The sequence below is a fragment of the Grus americana genome, chromosome 6, assembly GCF_028858705.1.
Source record: "Grus americana isolate bGruAme1 chromosome 6, bGruAme1.mat, whole genome shotgun sequence".
Lineage (NCBI taxonomy): Eukaryota > Metazoa > Chordata > Aves > Gruiformes > Gruidae > Grus > Grus americana.
In genome coordinates this window covers 16,681,804-16,699,246 of record NC_072857.1, presented here as the reverse complement: position 1 = coordinate 16,699,246, position 17,443 = coordinate 16,681,804, and the positions used below count along the sequence as shown (strand labels likewise).

The 17,443-nt window shown below is 49.9% G+C and overlaps 1 protein-coding gene across 1 annotated transcript in view; it reads left to right on the top strand.

Annotated features, from left to right (window-relative positions):
- Nucleotides 1-17,443, top strand: part of MARCHF4 (membrane associated ring-CH-type finger 4) — a 103,743-nt gene that overhangs the window by 75,165 nt on the left and 11,135 nt on the right. The window contains exon 3 of the mRNA XM_054830799.1: nucleotides 7,745-7,937. Coding sequence (XP_054686774.1) covers nucleotides 7,745-7,937 — 193 coding nt within the window. The remainder of the gene's footprint in view (nucleotides 1-7,744; nucleotides 7,938-17,443) is intronic.

Genomic DNA, 17,443 nt, shown 5'->3' with positions numbered 1-17,443 from the left:
GAGACTGGGGGATTAAAGTTGTTGGACAACATGGCAAGTGTCCTGCCAAGCAGCAGTCAGCAAATGAGCAAAAATATACCACCAGCTGTGATTATCCTGAAGATCCAGAGCTTTTTTCCATCCATCCATTCATCCATCCATCCATCCATCCATCTATCCATCCATCCATCCATCCATCCTCCTGCTCTCCAGTCTGCCAGTCACCAAGACAGTAGTCATGGGAACGGAGGCTTTAAATGCACCTCCATTGCAATATCTGTGCAAAGCCCATGACTTTAAAAATTCCCTGAAGACTCAGTGTTTTGACAGCACTCTAGGCACACTGGTGCTGATACACCGTGGAGTAGTATCACCTGCCGTGATGGGACTCTGCAGTGGATCTCATCTATACAGCTCCTTTGTAGCCACTTCTGAGCCACATTCACTCTGGTGCTCTGATTTTCACAGAATTGTAGAATAGTTTTGGTTGGAAGGAACCTTAAAGATCATCTAGTTACAACCCCCCTGCCATGGGCAGGGACACCCTCTGCTAGACCAGGTTGCGCAAAGCGTCATCCAGCCTGGCCTTGAACACTTCCAGAGATGGGGCGTCCACAACTTCTCTGGGCAATCTGTTCCAGTGCCTCACCACTCTAACAGTAAAGAATTTCTTTCTCACATCTAATCTAAATTGACCCTCCTTCAGCTTAAACCCATTACCCCTTGTCCTGTCACTACACTCTCTCATAAACAGTCCCTCACCATCTTTCCTGTAGGCCCCTTTAGGTACTGGAAGGCTGCTAGAAGGTCTCCCTGGAGCCTTCTCTTCTCCAAGCTGAATAACCCCAGCCCTCTTAGCCTGTCTTCATGGGAGAGGTGCTCCAGCCCTCTGATCATCTTCATGGCCCTCCTCTGGACTTGCTCCAACAGGTCCATGTCCTTCTTATGTTGGGGGCCCCAGAACTGAACACAGTCCTCCAGGTGGGGTCTCATGAGAGCACAGTAGAGGGGGAGAATCACATCCCTCGACCTGCTGGTCACACTTCTTCTGATGCAGCTCAGGATACGGTTGGCTTTGTGGGCTGCAAGCGCACATTGCTGGGTCATGTTGAGCTTCTCATCGACCAACACCCCAAGTCCTTCTCCTCAAGGCTGCTCTCAATCCATTCTCTGCCCAGCCTGTAGTTGTGCTTGGGATTGCCCTGACCCATGTGCAGGACCTTGCACTTGGCCTTGTTGAACTTCATGCGGTTCACACGGGCCCACGTCTCAGGCCTGTTCAGGTCCCTCTGGATGGCATCCCTTCCCTCCAGTGTATTGACTGCACCACATAGCTTGGTGTCGTCACCAAACTTGCTGAGGGTGCACTTAATTCCACTGTCCATGTTGCCAACAAAGATGTTAAACAGCGCTGGTCCCAATACTGGCCCCTGAGGATCACCACACATCACTGGTCTCCACTTGGACATCAAGCCATTGACCACAACTCTTTGAGTGCGACCATCCAGCCAATTCCTTATCCATCAAGTGTCCGTCCATCAAATCCATGTCTCTCCAATTTAGAGACAAGGATGTCATGCGGGACAGTGTCAAATGCTTTGCCCAAGTCCAGGTAGATGATGTCAGTTGCTCTTCCCTTCTCCACCAACACTGTAACCCCTTCGTAGAAGGCCACCAGATTTTTCAGGCATGATTTGCCCTTAATGAAGCCATGTTGGCTGTCACCAATCACCTCCTTCTTTTCCATGTGCCTTAGCATAGTTTCCAGGAGAATCTGCTGGATCTGCTCCATGATCTTGCTGGGCACAGAGGTGAGACCGACCAGCCTGTACTTCCCTGGGTCTTTCTTTTTTCCCTTTTTTAAAAATGGGGTTATGTTTCCCCTTTTCCAGTCAGTGGGAACTTCATTGGACTGCCACGACTTCTCAAATATGATGGATAGTGGCTTAGCAACTTCATCTGCCAGTTCCCTCAGGACCTGTGGATGCATCTCATCAGGTCCCATGGACTTGTGCACCTTCATGTTCCTTAGATGGTCTTGAACCTCATATTCTCCTACAGTGGGTGGTTCTTCATTCTCCCAGTCCCTGCCTTTGCCTTTCATGACTTGGGCGGTGTGGCTAGAGCACTTGCTGGTGAAGACTGAGGCAAAAAAAGTTGTTGATTACCTCAGCCTTCTCCATATCCTGAGTAACCAGGTCTCCCTTCTGGAGAGGGCTCACATTTTCCCTAGTCTTCCTTTTATCACTGATGTACCTATACAAGATCCATTTGAATGAATCTTCCCAGACCTACAACTATCTGCAATCTCAGGAAGTTCAACTCTGCTTTACAGTTGTTATCTCTGACTCTTTGTATCTTGTGGGTTGTTTCAGCTCCAAAAATCCTCAGTTACCCAGTGCTGGGGTTGGGATCCAGTCCTAGTTCTCCTCTGGCTCTATTTTGACTGTGGCAATGCTCTGTTAAGAGTTGATGAGTGTTCGTTTGTATGGCCTCTTCATCAGGATTCCCACATCTGCAAGAAAAATGACTGAGGTCCCAGGTTGTTTGAACTTCAGTCTGAGCTCCTGAGCTAAAAAGCTTGAGACAAATTCACTGGGGTCTCCTGCTTGTCCCAACTTGCTGTTGTTGTGTGTTGAGTACAAGCCTTGGCTGATTCCTGCTGAGCTCCAGCTGCAGCCTGCAGTCTGCAAGCAATGTGTGCAGTCACAGCAAGAGAGACTTCATGGCATGTGCCTTATGACGAGGGCCTTCCAGGATGCTGATACTGTAGCCTGAGTCTTACCAGATGCTCTGGCACATGGAGGAGAGGGGGTTTCATCACCGCACGTTTCCATTACGCGGCCCTAGTGAACCCCCCCTTCCTCCCTGCTGCCTTTCCAGTATCTGAATAAGCCACAGCATCTGTGAATGTACAGCAGGGAAGCTACTACAATGGTGGCATAACTTTGCTTAGTGAACTTAGAAGAAGAAAAGCCATCCTCCAAAAGATAATTGGGGAGGATGGCCAGGGCCTCGGCACAGCAGTGAGAGGAGAGCCAGACCTAAGCAGTGCTGGGAATGGTCCACTCCATCCTTCTAGGAAAAACCTCTGCTTGCTTGTGATCCTGGGTCTGAAAGTGAAATCGCTGACTAGCACAGCTCAGGATGTTAATGATACGTACTAAGGGGACATGTCAGATACAGCAATAAAAATAAACTGAACTGCCTGAGGCAGGCATGGGGGAGCTCTCAGAGGAGTGTAGGAAGGCTTTTCTAGTGAGCAAGTCTTCCTAGCAAGCTGCTGCAGTAAGACAGCGATCCCTTCTGCAGGCAAATATCTGCTTTGGATCTGCTCATGCTGGTGCTTGGGAACCTTCAGAGACTGCTAGTACCAAAGAAAGGGAAATACAGATCAGGCCTTAAATACTATAGTAATGACATTATTAATCTGTGTTACATTAGCAGTGGGGGTTCTCACTCACAAGCCTCTGAGCAGAAGCACTGAAGCAAACAGGGAAACAGGTATACCCCAAGCAGGTTTTGAAACAGTGCAAGAGAACAAGAGTGGCATGACTGGTCCCAGCGTGGCTCCTGGCTAAGGTCATCACAAACATGAGACCTGGGCTCCTAAGAAACCCTTTCCAAAGCATCTGGGTCACAGAGCTTTGTGATTTGGGGAAAATAGGGAAACCTGGGGGAAATCAGTCTGAGAGAGTGTGGTGTTTCACGTGTGCACATCTAGATGGTGTGCCAAAGCAGTTGACCAAGGGGGATGGTAGCAGAGGACTAACAAACAGTTCTTGAGTGAATGAGGACATTTCTTCAGAGTGGTCTGGAGGGACAGAGCCCTTTTTCCAATGTGGGCGGCAAGCCATTGCAGAGAGCTGCTTGGGCATGCTCTGAAGCCATTGTAAGCCCAGAGCTCACAAATCTGGTCCTGTTATCCCACAGGAGCCTTTAAAGCTTTCTGGTACCACCAAGTCCTTAGTTCTGCCCTCTTCAGCTCTGGCAGTGCATCTGTAGAGCTTTCTACTTGCCTAAAGGTCACAATCCTGATTGACGACCTAGATGAGCTGCCAGTTGTTAAAGGTGCACTTCAGTACACCTCAGCGGCTACCTGGGACTCAACAGTCATTATCAGCTGAGGAAAGAAGGGCTCAGTTTTAGTCTCTTCCTGCAAGGTGGGATTGCTTGACACTGTGACCTTGCTAGAGTTTGAGCGTTTGAGCTGGAGATTTGGAGGGACGGGGCTGTGTCTGTAGTCAGGAATTCAGACAAAGAGCTTTGGGGGTTTCAGATGTGCTGGTAAAGGGACTCTGCAGCGTTGTTGAGACCTTTCTTTGCAGCTCTAGCGGCAACCCAAGGACAATAGAGTCACCCACCAAATCCCTGGTCTGCGGGCTGTAATGATGGTGGAGAGGGGTCAGGAAAATGGGTGATTTTCTAAGGGCTGTCATGAAATCTGAAAGGCACAGTGCTGTGATTGAGGCAGGCTCCCAACACCACCGGCGCAGGGATGCATCAGGCCCAGCTCCTGCAGCTGAAATTCATCAGCATGTTCCACCTCTGAACAGCTCTTGGGCCCTTCTGTCTGTGCTTTCACTGGGTAACATGCTCTATCCTCTGTCTCACCCCTTTTCTTCTCTCTGTGCAAACCTCATACCCTAAGATGTGTAGCAAAATGGAATTAAAAGATGAAAAATAATGACTCTGGTTATTGGTGGCTCAGGCTAGATGTGGGATGCTAAATTGCAGTTCTCAGGGTTGCCAGAGAGGAAATACATTTATTACTTTTTTTTTTTCTTTTCTGGAAAATATTAAATTCTTCTGCAAGCTGGTTATTTTCCCCAGTGTTCAGCTCTGACCCATTTACCTCCTTGCCAGAGGGTAATCACACCCCAGTGCCACCTCCTGAACAGAGTCAGGACTGCTGCTGCGTGTGTCACTGTCGCTTAGTGCCAGATGCTGGGGGAGAGTGTCCTACCCCCTGGCAGGGCTGATGGACTCCGGCCTCTTCATTATCACCACAGTGAACTTCCCGGCAGCTGCTGCCAGCTGAGCAGCACCAGGCAGCATCCCTGCCTGTGTTTCAGCCTCTCTGTTCCCAACCGAAGGGAACGGGAGTTGAAGTTTGCACTCACGTGTAACTTCTCTGTGCTCTGAGCCCCTTCGCCTTTGACAGTATATTTAGTACTACACCTGAGCCTCCCTGTCTCTGCAAAGCAGTGGTGCTAATTGTATGTGGCTGCTAGCTGCAGAAAACAGTTCCTTCTTCTTTTTCTGTCTTTAATTGCTACCTTGGAAGGACCTGTTGCCACCACAGGCCTTGCAGTGTGCCAGACAGATGGTGAGGAGCCAGTCCATTACCTCCTCGAGAGAGAGAAATGATGCAGAATGATTTGGCTGGCACAGGCGCACACGGGTCAGCGTGAGGGACCTGCAGTAAAACCTTCGTGCGCGGCACCAGGCCATGCTCCCTGCAGTCCCATCCCCTCAGTGTTTGCCAGGGATAGTGGAAGGGGAGATGAGGTCTGGGGAAAGCTGCAGGGGTGAAAGTGCAACCCCACGCACGTACCCAAACCCCCTCCCTGTCACATGCCTCTAGTTCTGGAGCTCTGAGCTGATGGCACTGGTTGCAGATTTGTCCTGCATCTGCTTATGGTGCTGTGGGGAACAAAGCTGAAGAGCTGATGGGAGGACAGCATAGCTGCTGATCCCACCCTCAGAACCCAAATTTGGGGGCAATGGATGCTGAGCGGCCTTTGCTCTATCTAATGTCAGGAGAGGAGCTGCACAGCTGTGCATCTCCTGTGGACTCTAGCACCCCTGCATCTAGCCTTGACCTGTTGCAGCTGGCACCAGTAAGTTTCCAACCCTAAAAAGAGGGCTATTCACTACCTCAACTTCTTCATGGCACAAAGGGGCCACTGGTGTGGCTGGATTTGGTGGTGGCATGGAGCAGGTTGGGCTACGGCAGAGGGGGAAAGGGCCGTTGAAGAGATCACCGCGTGTCCCCAGTGCTCGGTGTTTGCCTTTGGCTGGGCCAGCTGCTGGAGCGGATGGCAGGAAGGGGACTGGGGTCAGCTGAGCCCAGTCCTGCTTCAGCAGGGAACAAGCTGTCTCTCAGCTCAGCAGCTTTATGGCCATCTATTCTGTGGCCAACTACGAAATAAGCTGGTACCACCCACCTCACTGATGCTGCACATCCCTGACGTATGATTTGAGGGCTGTCTGCCCTTGCAGGATGTAAGCCAAGGAGCAAGGCTGGCAGAGGCAGACGCTTCAGCTCACCTCTGAGCCAAACCAGGCAATCTCCCTCCAGTTGCAACCTGCAGACCTCAGCCTCAGGCTGAAGCTCTCGTCTGTTCCTCTCCAAAAGCAGCCCTTTTCAGGGGAGTGCATTCAGTTCAGGGGCTTGGTCATTGGACTGGTAGCAATGCCATGGCATGCCTGTACCAGCACAGGTCACCTGTTATCCTTCTTGCCCTTCAATCAGGGTTCAAAGTCCTTCCTAGCTCCCAAAAAACACTGGTAGCTGTCCTGGGCATTAAAGAGGGACCCAGCAACTGACCTCCCTTCTTGCTCTGCAAAAGGATGGGACAAGGCTTGACAGGTGACCCTGCTGCCCCAGGATATGTTTGACAAACGTGCAGGGTGCTGAGGGCTTGACAGAGCTGCCACTTCACAGGGACACTGAATTTGGGCTGAATCCAGGCTTTTCAATTCCTCTGAATCCTCTATACCTGCAGGAGGTTGAAGCCCGCCTTTATTTATCCTTCTGCCAGTCCCATTGAGATTTCAAGGGCATGTATCGCACAGCTAAAGGTGGCCTATATACTTCGATGCCAGGAGAGACTGTCTCTCCCCAGCCTGTTTACGTGTTTGATTTCTGATTTGCAGGAGGGGCTACAGACCATGTCCCCAAGTCTTGTTAAAGAAAGCAATTTCTGCTCTTGGTTTTTACAGGGCAGTTCTCTCAGCAGTGTAAATCTGAGTGGGGAGGTTTTATGCTGTATGACAGAGAGGAGTCCGGGCTTACGATATTTATACCACAGCTTATACAAAGCTATTTGACATAGTGAATGGATTTGGGGGAGTTATTTCTATTTTTTTCTTCTTCTGAGGAAGAAGCATTGACGTTTACCTTGGAACACAGCCTGAACGTGTCATCACCTAAAGGCAGGGTGTCCTGACCACAGCAACTTGTGTTGTTTGTAACAAGTTTTGTGGGATGTGCATTGCTGCTGCAAGATCCTACCTAGTGCTGTGATCCTGTCAGATCTCACAGAGTGGCACAGAGCCAGCTCATGGGAGGCCTCCAAAGGAAAGCTTGGTTCTCTGAGACACTTCTTCTCATGGTAATAGGATGCTGTGGCTAAGGATGCTGCCTGGCCTCTATTTGAGGTACCAGCTGAATGTCCTGGTCTGTGATAGTCATCACAGACCTTACTTTCATGGGGATGTTATTTTTGGTGTCTTGCCCCCAGTCTGTCCTGCCTCCCTCAGGTCTCTGTGCTTTCCTGGTGAGATGCAGGATTCCTCCCCATTGCCTCTGCAGCAATGCTGTCAGGAAACATGAGGCCATGCACTGTTGAACCACAGCCATACTCCACCTCAGATGTGGACCAGGTAAAAGTACTTATGCTCATAGGTGCTCTTTGAGATCTCCAAAACCACCACAATGATGTAAACCAGCAATGTGCTCCAAGTAACTAATCTCTTCTCTTTTTCCTTCCTCCCTCCCTCTCGTCCCCTCTCCTCTCCCCGTTGCCTCCCCTTGCAGTGGCAGGCCATCTCTCTGACAGTCATTGAGAAGGTTCAGATAGCAGCGGCCATCCTGGGTTCCCTCTTCCTCATCGCCAGTATCTCGTGGCTCATCTGGTCGACCTTCAGTCCTTCAGCCAAATGGCAGCGCCAGGACCTGCTCTTCCAGATCTGCTATGGAATGTACGGCTTCATGGACATTGTCTGTATAGGTGGGTGATCGTATCTCACGGCATGGCCAAGGTCACTCACCCATGGAGATGAGTGGGAAACAGCATGGAGAGCCGGCCGGTACAGCTCGGCTCAGATTGAACCTCCCCGGCTTTTCCTCCTCTTTGCTTTCATGGCACCTTTTTTACAGTCCTCTCTGCTTGTCTGGGCAGCCCTGGAGTGTCTCCTTGGCTGGGCTGGCAGAGGGACCTGCAGCAACCCCAGAGAGAAACAAATCTCTCTTCAGAGCAAGAAGAGGCGGGGGAGGTCTGAGGGAGGCTGGGGAGTGTAAGGCTTTTGAGAAACTCCCTCCTTTCTGGAATAGCTAGTTTAGGGACTGCCCCATGGTTGGGTATGACAGAGTCTCTCCACATGCAACTCCTTGGCTCTCCAGCCCAGTGTCTCTGCTGGGCAGGGGTGGCTGCCCCTTCTTTGGCCCACCCCGGAGCTGCAAGTCCCAACCAGCGCAGGTCATGGCCCAGCCTGGGATCCTTGTCAAGTTGCTGGTACAGAGCAGCTCTGAGGACAAAGCTGCCCCACACTGAGCAAGCCCAGACAGCAAAGCAGATTCTGGCAGCCTGGCCCCAGCAGGGTCTCCCTGAGAGCTCAAGCTGTAGCCCCAGTGCAGGTCTGCAGGATGGGGGGATGTAGCTGACAATACCTACAGGCAGAATCACTCACCAGCCAGGCCATTGAAAGAGCGGTGGTTACCGAAACAGTCCAGTGAACACTAGCCACCCCCAAACGTGCTCCTGAGCAGTGTCCACCCAAGCACAGGCCACCAGATAACTTTAGTTCAAGTGATCCCGCCAGGAAGCAAAGAGGGTCCCAGAGAGCTCTTCGTGTCTGGGTCCTTCCATCATTGGTATAAAGGCAGAAGGAGCCCCCCAGAAACTTGGTGGGACAAGGCAGTCCTCTTGACTTGGTGGGTATGTGTTTGTGTGGGTAGAGCCACTCGAGCAAAGGAGCACAGCCCCCAGTTCAGCCCTCAGGAGAAGCAGCACAGATATATCCCAGAGCAGCACTTTGTGAAATCAGGGTACAGAGGTTAAACAAACCCAGCGGCTGGGACAGAGGTCTGTACCCCATATCCTGGTATCTGGGTTCAAATGGCTCTTGGCTTCAGCATCCTTCCAGCACAGGACTCGGGCTTGCTGAAAGCCGGGCCAGTTCTTCCCACTGTTGCCACCACAGTGCTGACAATGAGATGTGAGCTTGGCCTGCAGAGATCATCCTGCTCCTTCATGAGATGCTGGTGGAGCTACCACATCTCTCCAGGAACAAAGGGTGGCAAAGGGGGTGAAAAAGAGGTGGGCAGCACCCACATGTTGCCACTGGTGACATCCTCTTGCTGGTGGAATTGCGAGCGGAAAAAAAAATATCCCTATGTGTGTGTGGTGTTTGTTTGTGTCGCCTTGTTGGCAGAGGACAGAAGTGGACAGCCCTGGCCTGGACGGACATCAGTAACATGATTAACTGGCTTTGATAAAGCTTCAAGAGCTGAGGGGAACTGATTAGCTCATCTGTCAATAGGAGCTAAATCCTCCCACACGGTGGAGAATAAACCATGCCAGCCATGAACTGAAGGAGAACTGGGCAGACAGATTCAGATTTGAGGTTCTTTGTTTCTTTCTTATTAATTTTTTTAAAGGTCTGGCCTCTATTTCTTTTTTCCACTTTCTCTGAGGGTAAAGCAGCCCCTTTGCATCTCCACCGATGCCACCATTAAGCTTAGTGTCCTGAGCTGGAAGCTTTGATTTTTCCCTGCCGAAGAGCAAGCAGCCATGCTGTTCCCAGGAACATTTCAGAGTCGTGGCTTGGGGCTGCCCCTCGTCTCACGGTCCTTCCTGTGCAGCTGGCAGTCCTGGTGGGCAGGCGCGCTGGCTTTCCCACAAACTCAAAAGCAAGTGGGAAGCATTACAGATGCAGTGAGTTAACATGTCTGTATGTGGCTTCTCTTGCCCAGCACCTCAGAGAGTACCCAGAGATGGCTCCACTTGTGCTGTGTGCAGCATGTCTGCCTGTGCTGCCAGGCAGCCCACCCATGCTCGACCAGGAGATGATATTCAGGAACATGTGAGCCTTTGTATACATTTCCCTAGAGAATCTCATGTGTGCATGCCGCCAGCCCTCTGCCCCTGCCATGCTCCAGTGTAAAACTTGCTTATATTGTGCATCAATACCCTTTGCAATCCCGGCTGCTGCTGCTCCCGGGTCTGCAGTGGAGGGGAGGGGAGCTCTGAGCAGTGCTAGCTGAGATCTGGTGTTCACTCTCCTCCCTGCCGCCTCCTCCTCTTCTTTCTCTGCCCAGGATGAACCAAGTGACAGATGAGGTCTTCACGGGGAGCTGTGACTCCCTGGCTATCGATGCAGTCAGGTCTCTCCTCTGAGTGACTTCCCTCCAGCCCTGCTGATTTCAGGGGGCTGCACTAGCGCTAGCCAAAAGGCTGGTCTGTCCCGTGGGGAGGCCAGGCCAGGTCAGGCCACCAGAAGGAGCTGATTAAAGGGAACTCCACGATTGGGTGTAATTCTTCATTCATTATAGCTTTGCTTGACTGTGATGGATGCAGCAATGCCAGGTCCCTAGAAGACTCGCAGTGACTTCCTAGCTGTAGAACAGCTATTCTCCCTCTCTTGATCCTTCTCCCAAACCTTGCAGCCTCACACAGGATTTGATCACAGCTGGGCAAAGCTGGCTTCGGGGATTCAGAGCTCTGCTCCTGACTGCCAGCATGGCCTGAAGCCTCTTGTTACTCCTCCCTGGGCTTTAGTTCCACTTCTGCAAGTTCAGGATAATACCTCTCATGGATAATTGCAGTGACAACAGTTCTTGAAATACCAGGGTGCTGGCTGTGCATTTTGGTGTCTCCTCCTCCGCAGTGCAGTCCTTTCCCCCTTTTGCTTTCCAGCCTGTGGGTGGATAGGAAAGATTTAGGAGCTAAAAAGTGCTCATCGACAGGGAAAAGGCAGGACATTACATGCACTCCGTTCTACCATGCTTGGTTTTTTCAACTAATGTAACATACGGATTGTCTGTGCATTGTTTGGTAGCAGGCTGGGCAGCTGTAGCTAGCAGAATGTTATACTTTAGGTCCTACACTAATTGTATGAATTCCAATTGTTCCTTCCCCCAGTTTGACCCTAAGTTTTACTTTCACTGTCAGAGGAGCAGAGGCTAGAAAGACAAGGTATTTACTAAAAAACAGACATGCTGAAGCAGAGCTCCTCTATAGGTCCTGTGAGTTCCCACTTTGGTTGTCCTTGGATGTCTCATGTCCATTGATTAACTAGTGACATGCATCCAGGAGGCCAGTTTACACACCCTGTCACTAGAGGTGCTCAGCAAGACACGTCCTCAGCCTCAAAGCTGGAGAAGACACCAAATCTGCAGGCATCCTGACTATTGTCAGATAGGGAATACGCACCTAGTCAGCAACTGTCCAGCTGTTTTGTGTGATCTCCTGTCTACCAAGTCATTGAGGGATTTAGGTAGCAATTTTCCAAGACAGAGTTATCTGTGGCAATTTGCATGGGCAATCCCATGGCAGCACTGGTCTTTCCAATGTGGAGTCAAAGGTGAGGGCACGAGTGCTCACTTGCACACATAGCTCCCTAATCACAGATCATTTGGTTGTTGTTATCTTCCTTTGAGCTGTACTTGATCTGAAATGGTCAAATCATCTGCAAGCTGAGCTCTCCAAATACGGCTGTTAACTCAGAGACTATTGATCCATGCATCAAAATCCAGGGGTCTTGGGTTTGACTCTCAGCCACTCACATTCCGTAATACATTAGTTTTCTTTGGACTTTGCTAGATCCTAGCATGCTCCACAAAAACAGTTGTAAGGGACAGACACCATTTGCTACCCCTTCACCCACCATGGAAACAAAACCACAAACAAAGTAAAATGAATCTGCTCCTCACAACCAGCAGGACAGATGGTATGGCCCGAAGTACCAGAAGCTACGTCCATCTGGGCAAGATGGGCAAGATGATCTTTCAACATTGTTCTCCCCCTTGCACTCAGACGTCTAACAGGAGGGCAGGAAGCACTGGAAAGGATTGCTTGGGATTTGTGGGAGTCTCCAATACTGGATTTTTTTTTAAGAACCTGTTAGAAAACATATGTCAAGAACAGGCTGTGGAGAGATGATCCCAGTTTGTGAAGGAGGAACAGACTAAATGCTTCTTGATATCCAGCCAGCCGAAACATCTTTGATTCTGATCTCTCTCTCTCTTTCATGTGTGCTATCTCTGGTCATGTCTGTAGGACAGATATGAGAGTTGGATTAAACTAGAAACAGGTAATGATGCCAGCATAGGTATTGCTCTGCCATGAAGCCATCTACAACACAAACGTTTCAGATCAGCGACCAGGAAGTGAACGAAAAGTGAGATGGGGACTGTTCATTTGATTGACTGGTCTCTCCATGGGTCCATGAGAGGTAAATCCAGAAAGCTGGCATAGAGAGGGATTAGCAGAAATGCAGTTATCGAAATGCAGAGATAAATGGAGTGAGCCTTCACAGGCCTGAGTCTCTGAGTAGGGAGAGCAGCAGCTTAGAGCTGGTCTGTAAATCCTGAGAGATACCTGCCTGTTAATTAAATGACAGTCCTTGGAGGGAGAAGGAGGGGTTTGCCTCTCAGTCAAGGTGCAATTAGGGAAAGTCAGCGTTCGTAGATTAAGGTGTCATTTGGGGTCAGGAGGACAGGAAACTGTCTCCTGTTAAACAGGGAGGAACTCTGCCAGCTAATGAGAGCATGTCACAGCCTAGGCTCAGGCATCACCAGCTCGGCTCCAAGGGCAAAGCACGTCTCAGGAAGGCCGTTAGCAGGCTGTGCGTGCAGGGCTGTCGCTGCTACCGTTTGTGCACGCAGTCCTGCTTGGGCTCACAAAGGGGTGTCCGTGTGGTTGACGTGACGGGGGGGGCTTATCCCCAGCGATGCAAAAGCATGGTGGGGATTGTTGCTTTGTCCATGCCCACCCAGTCCTTGCTCTCTGACTCACCCTGCCTTGGTGCTGACAGCCGCGCACTTTCGCAAGCACTAAATCCTCATGTTCTTTGAAGCTTTACCCTCGCTTTCCTTGGCAGCCAGCCCCTCAGGGTATTTGCCTTCACAACAGTAACTGCACTGCAGCTCAATAGCACAAGAGACAGGCAAAGCAGGACCATTCATCCTGCAAACGATTTTTGTTGGCACACCATGGCAATCCATTACAGATCAGGAAGTGTGTGCCCGCTGTTTTTAATCCCAGCTGCCAGCAAGAATAATCAAAAGCATCCAGTACGTCTGACGGCATCTCAGCACAACCATAGGTAATAACATAAGAAATCAATAGCCAATTAAAACTGATCCACAGCATTTGATCTTTCATAGTGCAATGGGAACAGTAATTAATGGAGCTTCTTTGAGACAGTCACAATTCAAGCTTCCTGCCAAGACTAATGTGGTTTCATTTTAAATGAGCTTTGCTTCCTCGAGGAAATGCCAGGCTGAGATAGCCTCAGGGTGTTTTCTAGCCAGGTCACTTGGGCCCTCAGCATTCAAAGGATTTAGGAGTCAAAGTCCCAATCAAATAAAGAGAAACTGAGAAATTAAGTGTCTTCAGGGTCTTCATCTGTATTGATCTGATTCTCAAAAGGAAAGCAGATGTTTTTATTCAGGTCTGTGTAGTTCCCCAAGGTACAAAGCGGGAAGAATTGCTACAGCAGTAGGGAGGTAGTTCTGGGGAAGCACCAAGCCCATGCATTGGCTCAGTAACACTCTAAAGGCAGAGCACAAGGCAGAGAAGTTCAGCAAATGTCTTCGGAGGAGAAACCTGAGACCAGCCCAGACAGCAAACGTGTATGGCTTCGACATAACTGGAAGAGACCCATGAGAGTGTGCAGAAGTCTTCTGTGCCCTTCCGCTTAGTGCACTGCCATGCTGTTCTTGTAATTCTTGCCTAGTTTGCCTGCAAACTGGAGCTACCAGGAGCTAACTGGAGTGACCAGATCCAGGCCTGTCATCATCAGAGCAGGCAGTTGGGATAAAGTCAGGCAGCCAATTCTCTTTTTTTGCACTGCAAATCTTGGTTTGCATACATTCAGCCATAACATGCATGCTCAAAAAATCACTGAGCAAATAATTGATTTATCAGCCGTAAAGGGGAGTGTGGAGACCGGAACAGTCCCCACAAGGTGCATTGTGGGGCTCTCAATCCACCTGGGCAGGGACTGTCCCTCGAGAGCAGTCATTGAGGGTCCTGTACCTGGGCCAGCAGCATGAGAATTGCCAACTGACTTCTTGGCCGCTATCCAGGAACAGCGGATGCTCTGCAAAGCCGAGACATGCCACCCCTCCGTTCCTGAAAGATGGGACCTATTTTTATCTAATGCTGCATTGATTATTCAGTAAGAGAGTAGAGTGGGCCAGCCTGCGTGCATGCATGTGTGCTGCTTTCACTAACGGGCATTTCAGCAGGGGCTCAATGCGCCTGCTAAACTCCAGTGCAGCTCCGGCAGCTCTCCACAGAACGAGCACGTCGCTGCTGAGCAAAGAGCCACGGGGTTTGGACTTGGGTCTGAGCTCCCTCCCTTTTTGCAGGGAAGGAGCTTAGCTTCCAGCACAGTCAGAGCAGCACCTGGCCTTTCACACGTGGCCTTTCAACCCCACACTCCTTTGCCACATCTATCTCCATACAGTTTCCCACTGTTGCAACAGGACTCCAGAGATGTATTTTGTTATGAATAACCATATGGTTCTCTCTGCTCCAGTGGATCAATGTGTTTAGCAATTAATGAGGGCAACATAATTAACATTTTCTGAGGGGGGAAAAGAAATCCTTTTGCCTTATGAACTGCATCTTGTGCTTTCGCGGGTGATACGTTATAATCAGAACGATGCTTCTCTGTCACTAAATCCCATGCTGGAATCAAGTGCCCTGGGTTAAGTTCCCATCTGTGGACAGAGGCAGAAGCACTCACCTGCCTGTCACAGCTTCTACACCACAGCAGGAGATTCCCTCGCAGACAGCTGGTAGGACCTCCCGCACCAGCTGCATAAATTGTGCTGTCTAGTAAAGATGGAAAAAGTCCTCAGCTCTGTGCCAGGCTGTGTTTTTCCAACTGCCTTCTGTCCCATCACTCCTCCTACTACAGCCTCCGTTCCTGCAGACACGTTACTCCTGGAGGTGGGAGGCTGTGGTCCATGGCATGCCATTGTGGGAGCAGCAGGTCCCTATTCCTGTTAGTGAAAGAGCGCTTGGGTGGCTGGAGCAGTCTGGAGGGACTGGGCTCAGACAGGACTCGCATCCCTTAGAAAATGAAAAACTGTGAAGCTGTACCCATTTTTTTCTTACAGAATTTCATTTGCTAATAAAAGCAGAGAGGGAGGCACTAGTTCTACCTTCAATAAGCAAATGTCATGTTTTGATCATTATTGAACAAAGCATTGTGAGTTAGCATTTAGAGATGACTGCTCATGCCGAGTATTTTAAGTTCAGTGTCAGAATTGAAATACATTAAAAAAAAAAATCAAGTCCAAATGAAACATTCTCACCTGTCTGAAAATATGTATGTATTCTTCCATTCTGAGGGACAGCATAACTTTTTCAAGTCTCACTCCAAGCAAGTGTGAAGCCATATTTTCAAGCCCTACAAAAAAAATGCTGTCACCCAGCTTTGCCTTTAAAGAAATATGTCCCAGGAATGGCTGAGGATGCAGCGTGGCTGCGCAGGCAGTGCTTTGCTCAAAGTACCATTAGCTATAAGACGGAAAGGTTCAGAACCCAGACCTGGAGGTCTGACTGCTGTGGTGCAAGCGTAGTGAAATGGTGCTTTTTCTCTCCTCCCTGTGAGTATCCACCTCCGTGGACTTCTGTCAGGGAACATCTGGAAGCAGAGACACAGAGACCAGGGTGTGCATTTGGCCAGTGCTCTGTTCAGTCCAGTTTGAAATTATTTTCTACTCCCTTCTTTTAAAGACCTAAGAGTATCTGCCATGCGTACAACGAGTGACTTTTGCCTCTCGTGCACAAAATCCTTTCAAGATGTGGGGTGTTGTTCTAATCTCCATTTTATATTTGGGGAAAAAAGGCACCAAGAGGGTCTATATAATCCTAGCTACAAAGCAAGGAGGGGAAGCTTTAAGAGAGCAAGGGGGTATATGGGTAATGCTTCCAAGCCCTATCCCTCCTATACTGGCACAGTTATGGGTAGTCTCACGAGTGGGGAATGATGCTGGAGATATATGACTCAGAAGCAAGGCTCTTCTGCCAGGGGAGCTCGAGTCTTTATTTATTTATTTGCTTTTTCCAGGAAGTCTCATTTATTGCTGCCTGCATAGCTAGCGACTGCCCTTTAATCCTCTGCTTTATTGTGCACTGTGAATTAAGTACCACAGGAATACAAGAGCCCTTAAGGGCCCAACATCCATTTTGCTGTAGCTGTCCACAGCCAGCCGAGTTTACGGGGGTGCTTTGGTTTATGGTTTATCTATTGCCTGAGCGAGGATTTCTCTGGGTTTTATTTTACCTGTTTTTGCTGTTATTTCTTGTTTGTTTTGTTGTGGGTTTTCTTGTCCCAGTTTTGAGGTCGGGTGTAAATGTGCTAGTCTGGGCAGGGCAGGAGAAAGTTGTGGTGGTTGGTAACTCCTATACTTAGAGCTGAAAATACTGTTACCTGTTTCCAGAGCGATGGTGTTGCTGTGTGCAGTTCCCGGGGTCAGGCCAGCTCCTCTGTCACAGACGGCATCCTGCAGACAACTGATGCTGTTTTCCCATGACAAACAGACCATGTGGGAGTGGGGAATGCAAAGGAATTTCCTGTCCCTTGGACACCTCCTATCAGCTCCTTAATTTTGCCAGTCTTTCCTCATTTGGGACCTTACCAGCTCAGCCCCACAGGGCCCAGCCCATGTGGTGAAAAGGAACATGAGGGTGGGCAGAGGACATGAATGAGCATGGCTGCCCTGGGATAAAGGTAGCACCTCACAGAGAAGCTGGCATCTACCTGGCAGCCATAAAAGTTCTCCAAATGCTCCTGCAACATACTGCCCCCAGCTCCCACCACCTCCCCAAGCCAAATGACGAGCAGTCCTACCTGTCCTCTCAGTTCATTCCACTGGATAAAGCAGTCCTCCTTCCCCAGCTACAAATGCCGTGTATGTGGGATGGACTGCTCCTGCTTCCGAGAGGAACCCCTAGCACCCTATGCACACAGGGATCACTGCCACATACTTGTGTTACATGAACTCATGATGTGCTGCAGTGTCACGACCTGGAAATTGTCTCTTGCCGTATAGCTCAGCAACATCGTGAAAAATCAGAGTGCTGCCTGGACAAGAGGTGCTGTCGGCTGTCTCGCCAAGCACTCCCACCAGTAATAAAAGAGCTGCCTCCTTTCCCCGGCTCCCCACACTCACCCCCAGCGTGGCAGTGGGTGAGGTGTGCCATGATCGCTCATCTGGTGGAACAGCAACTGTGGGGACCCTCAGAGATGCTGGTGTGCTGGATCCATCTCCCAC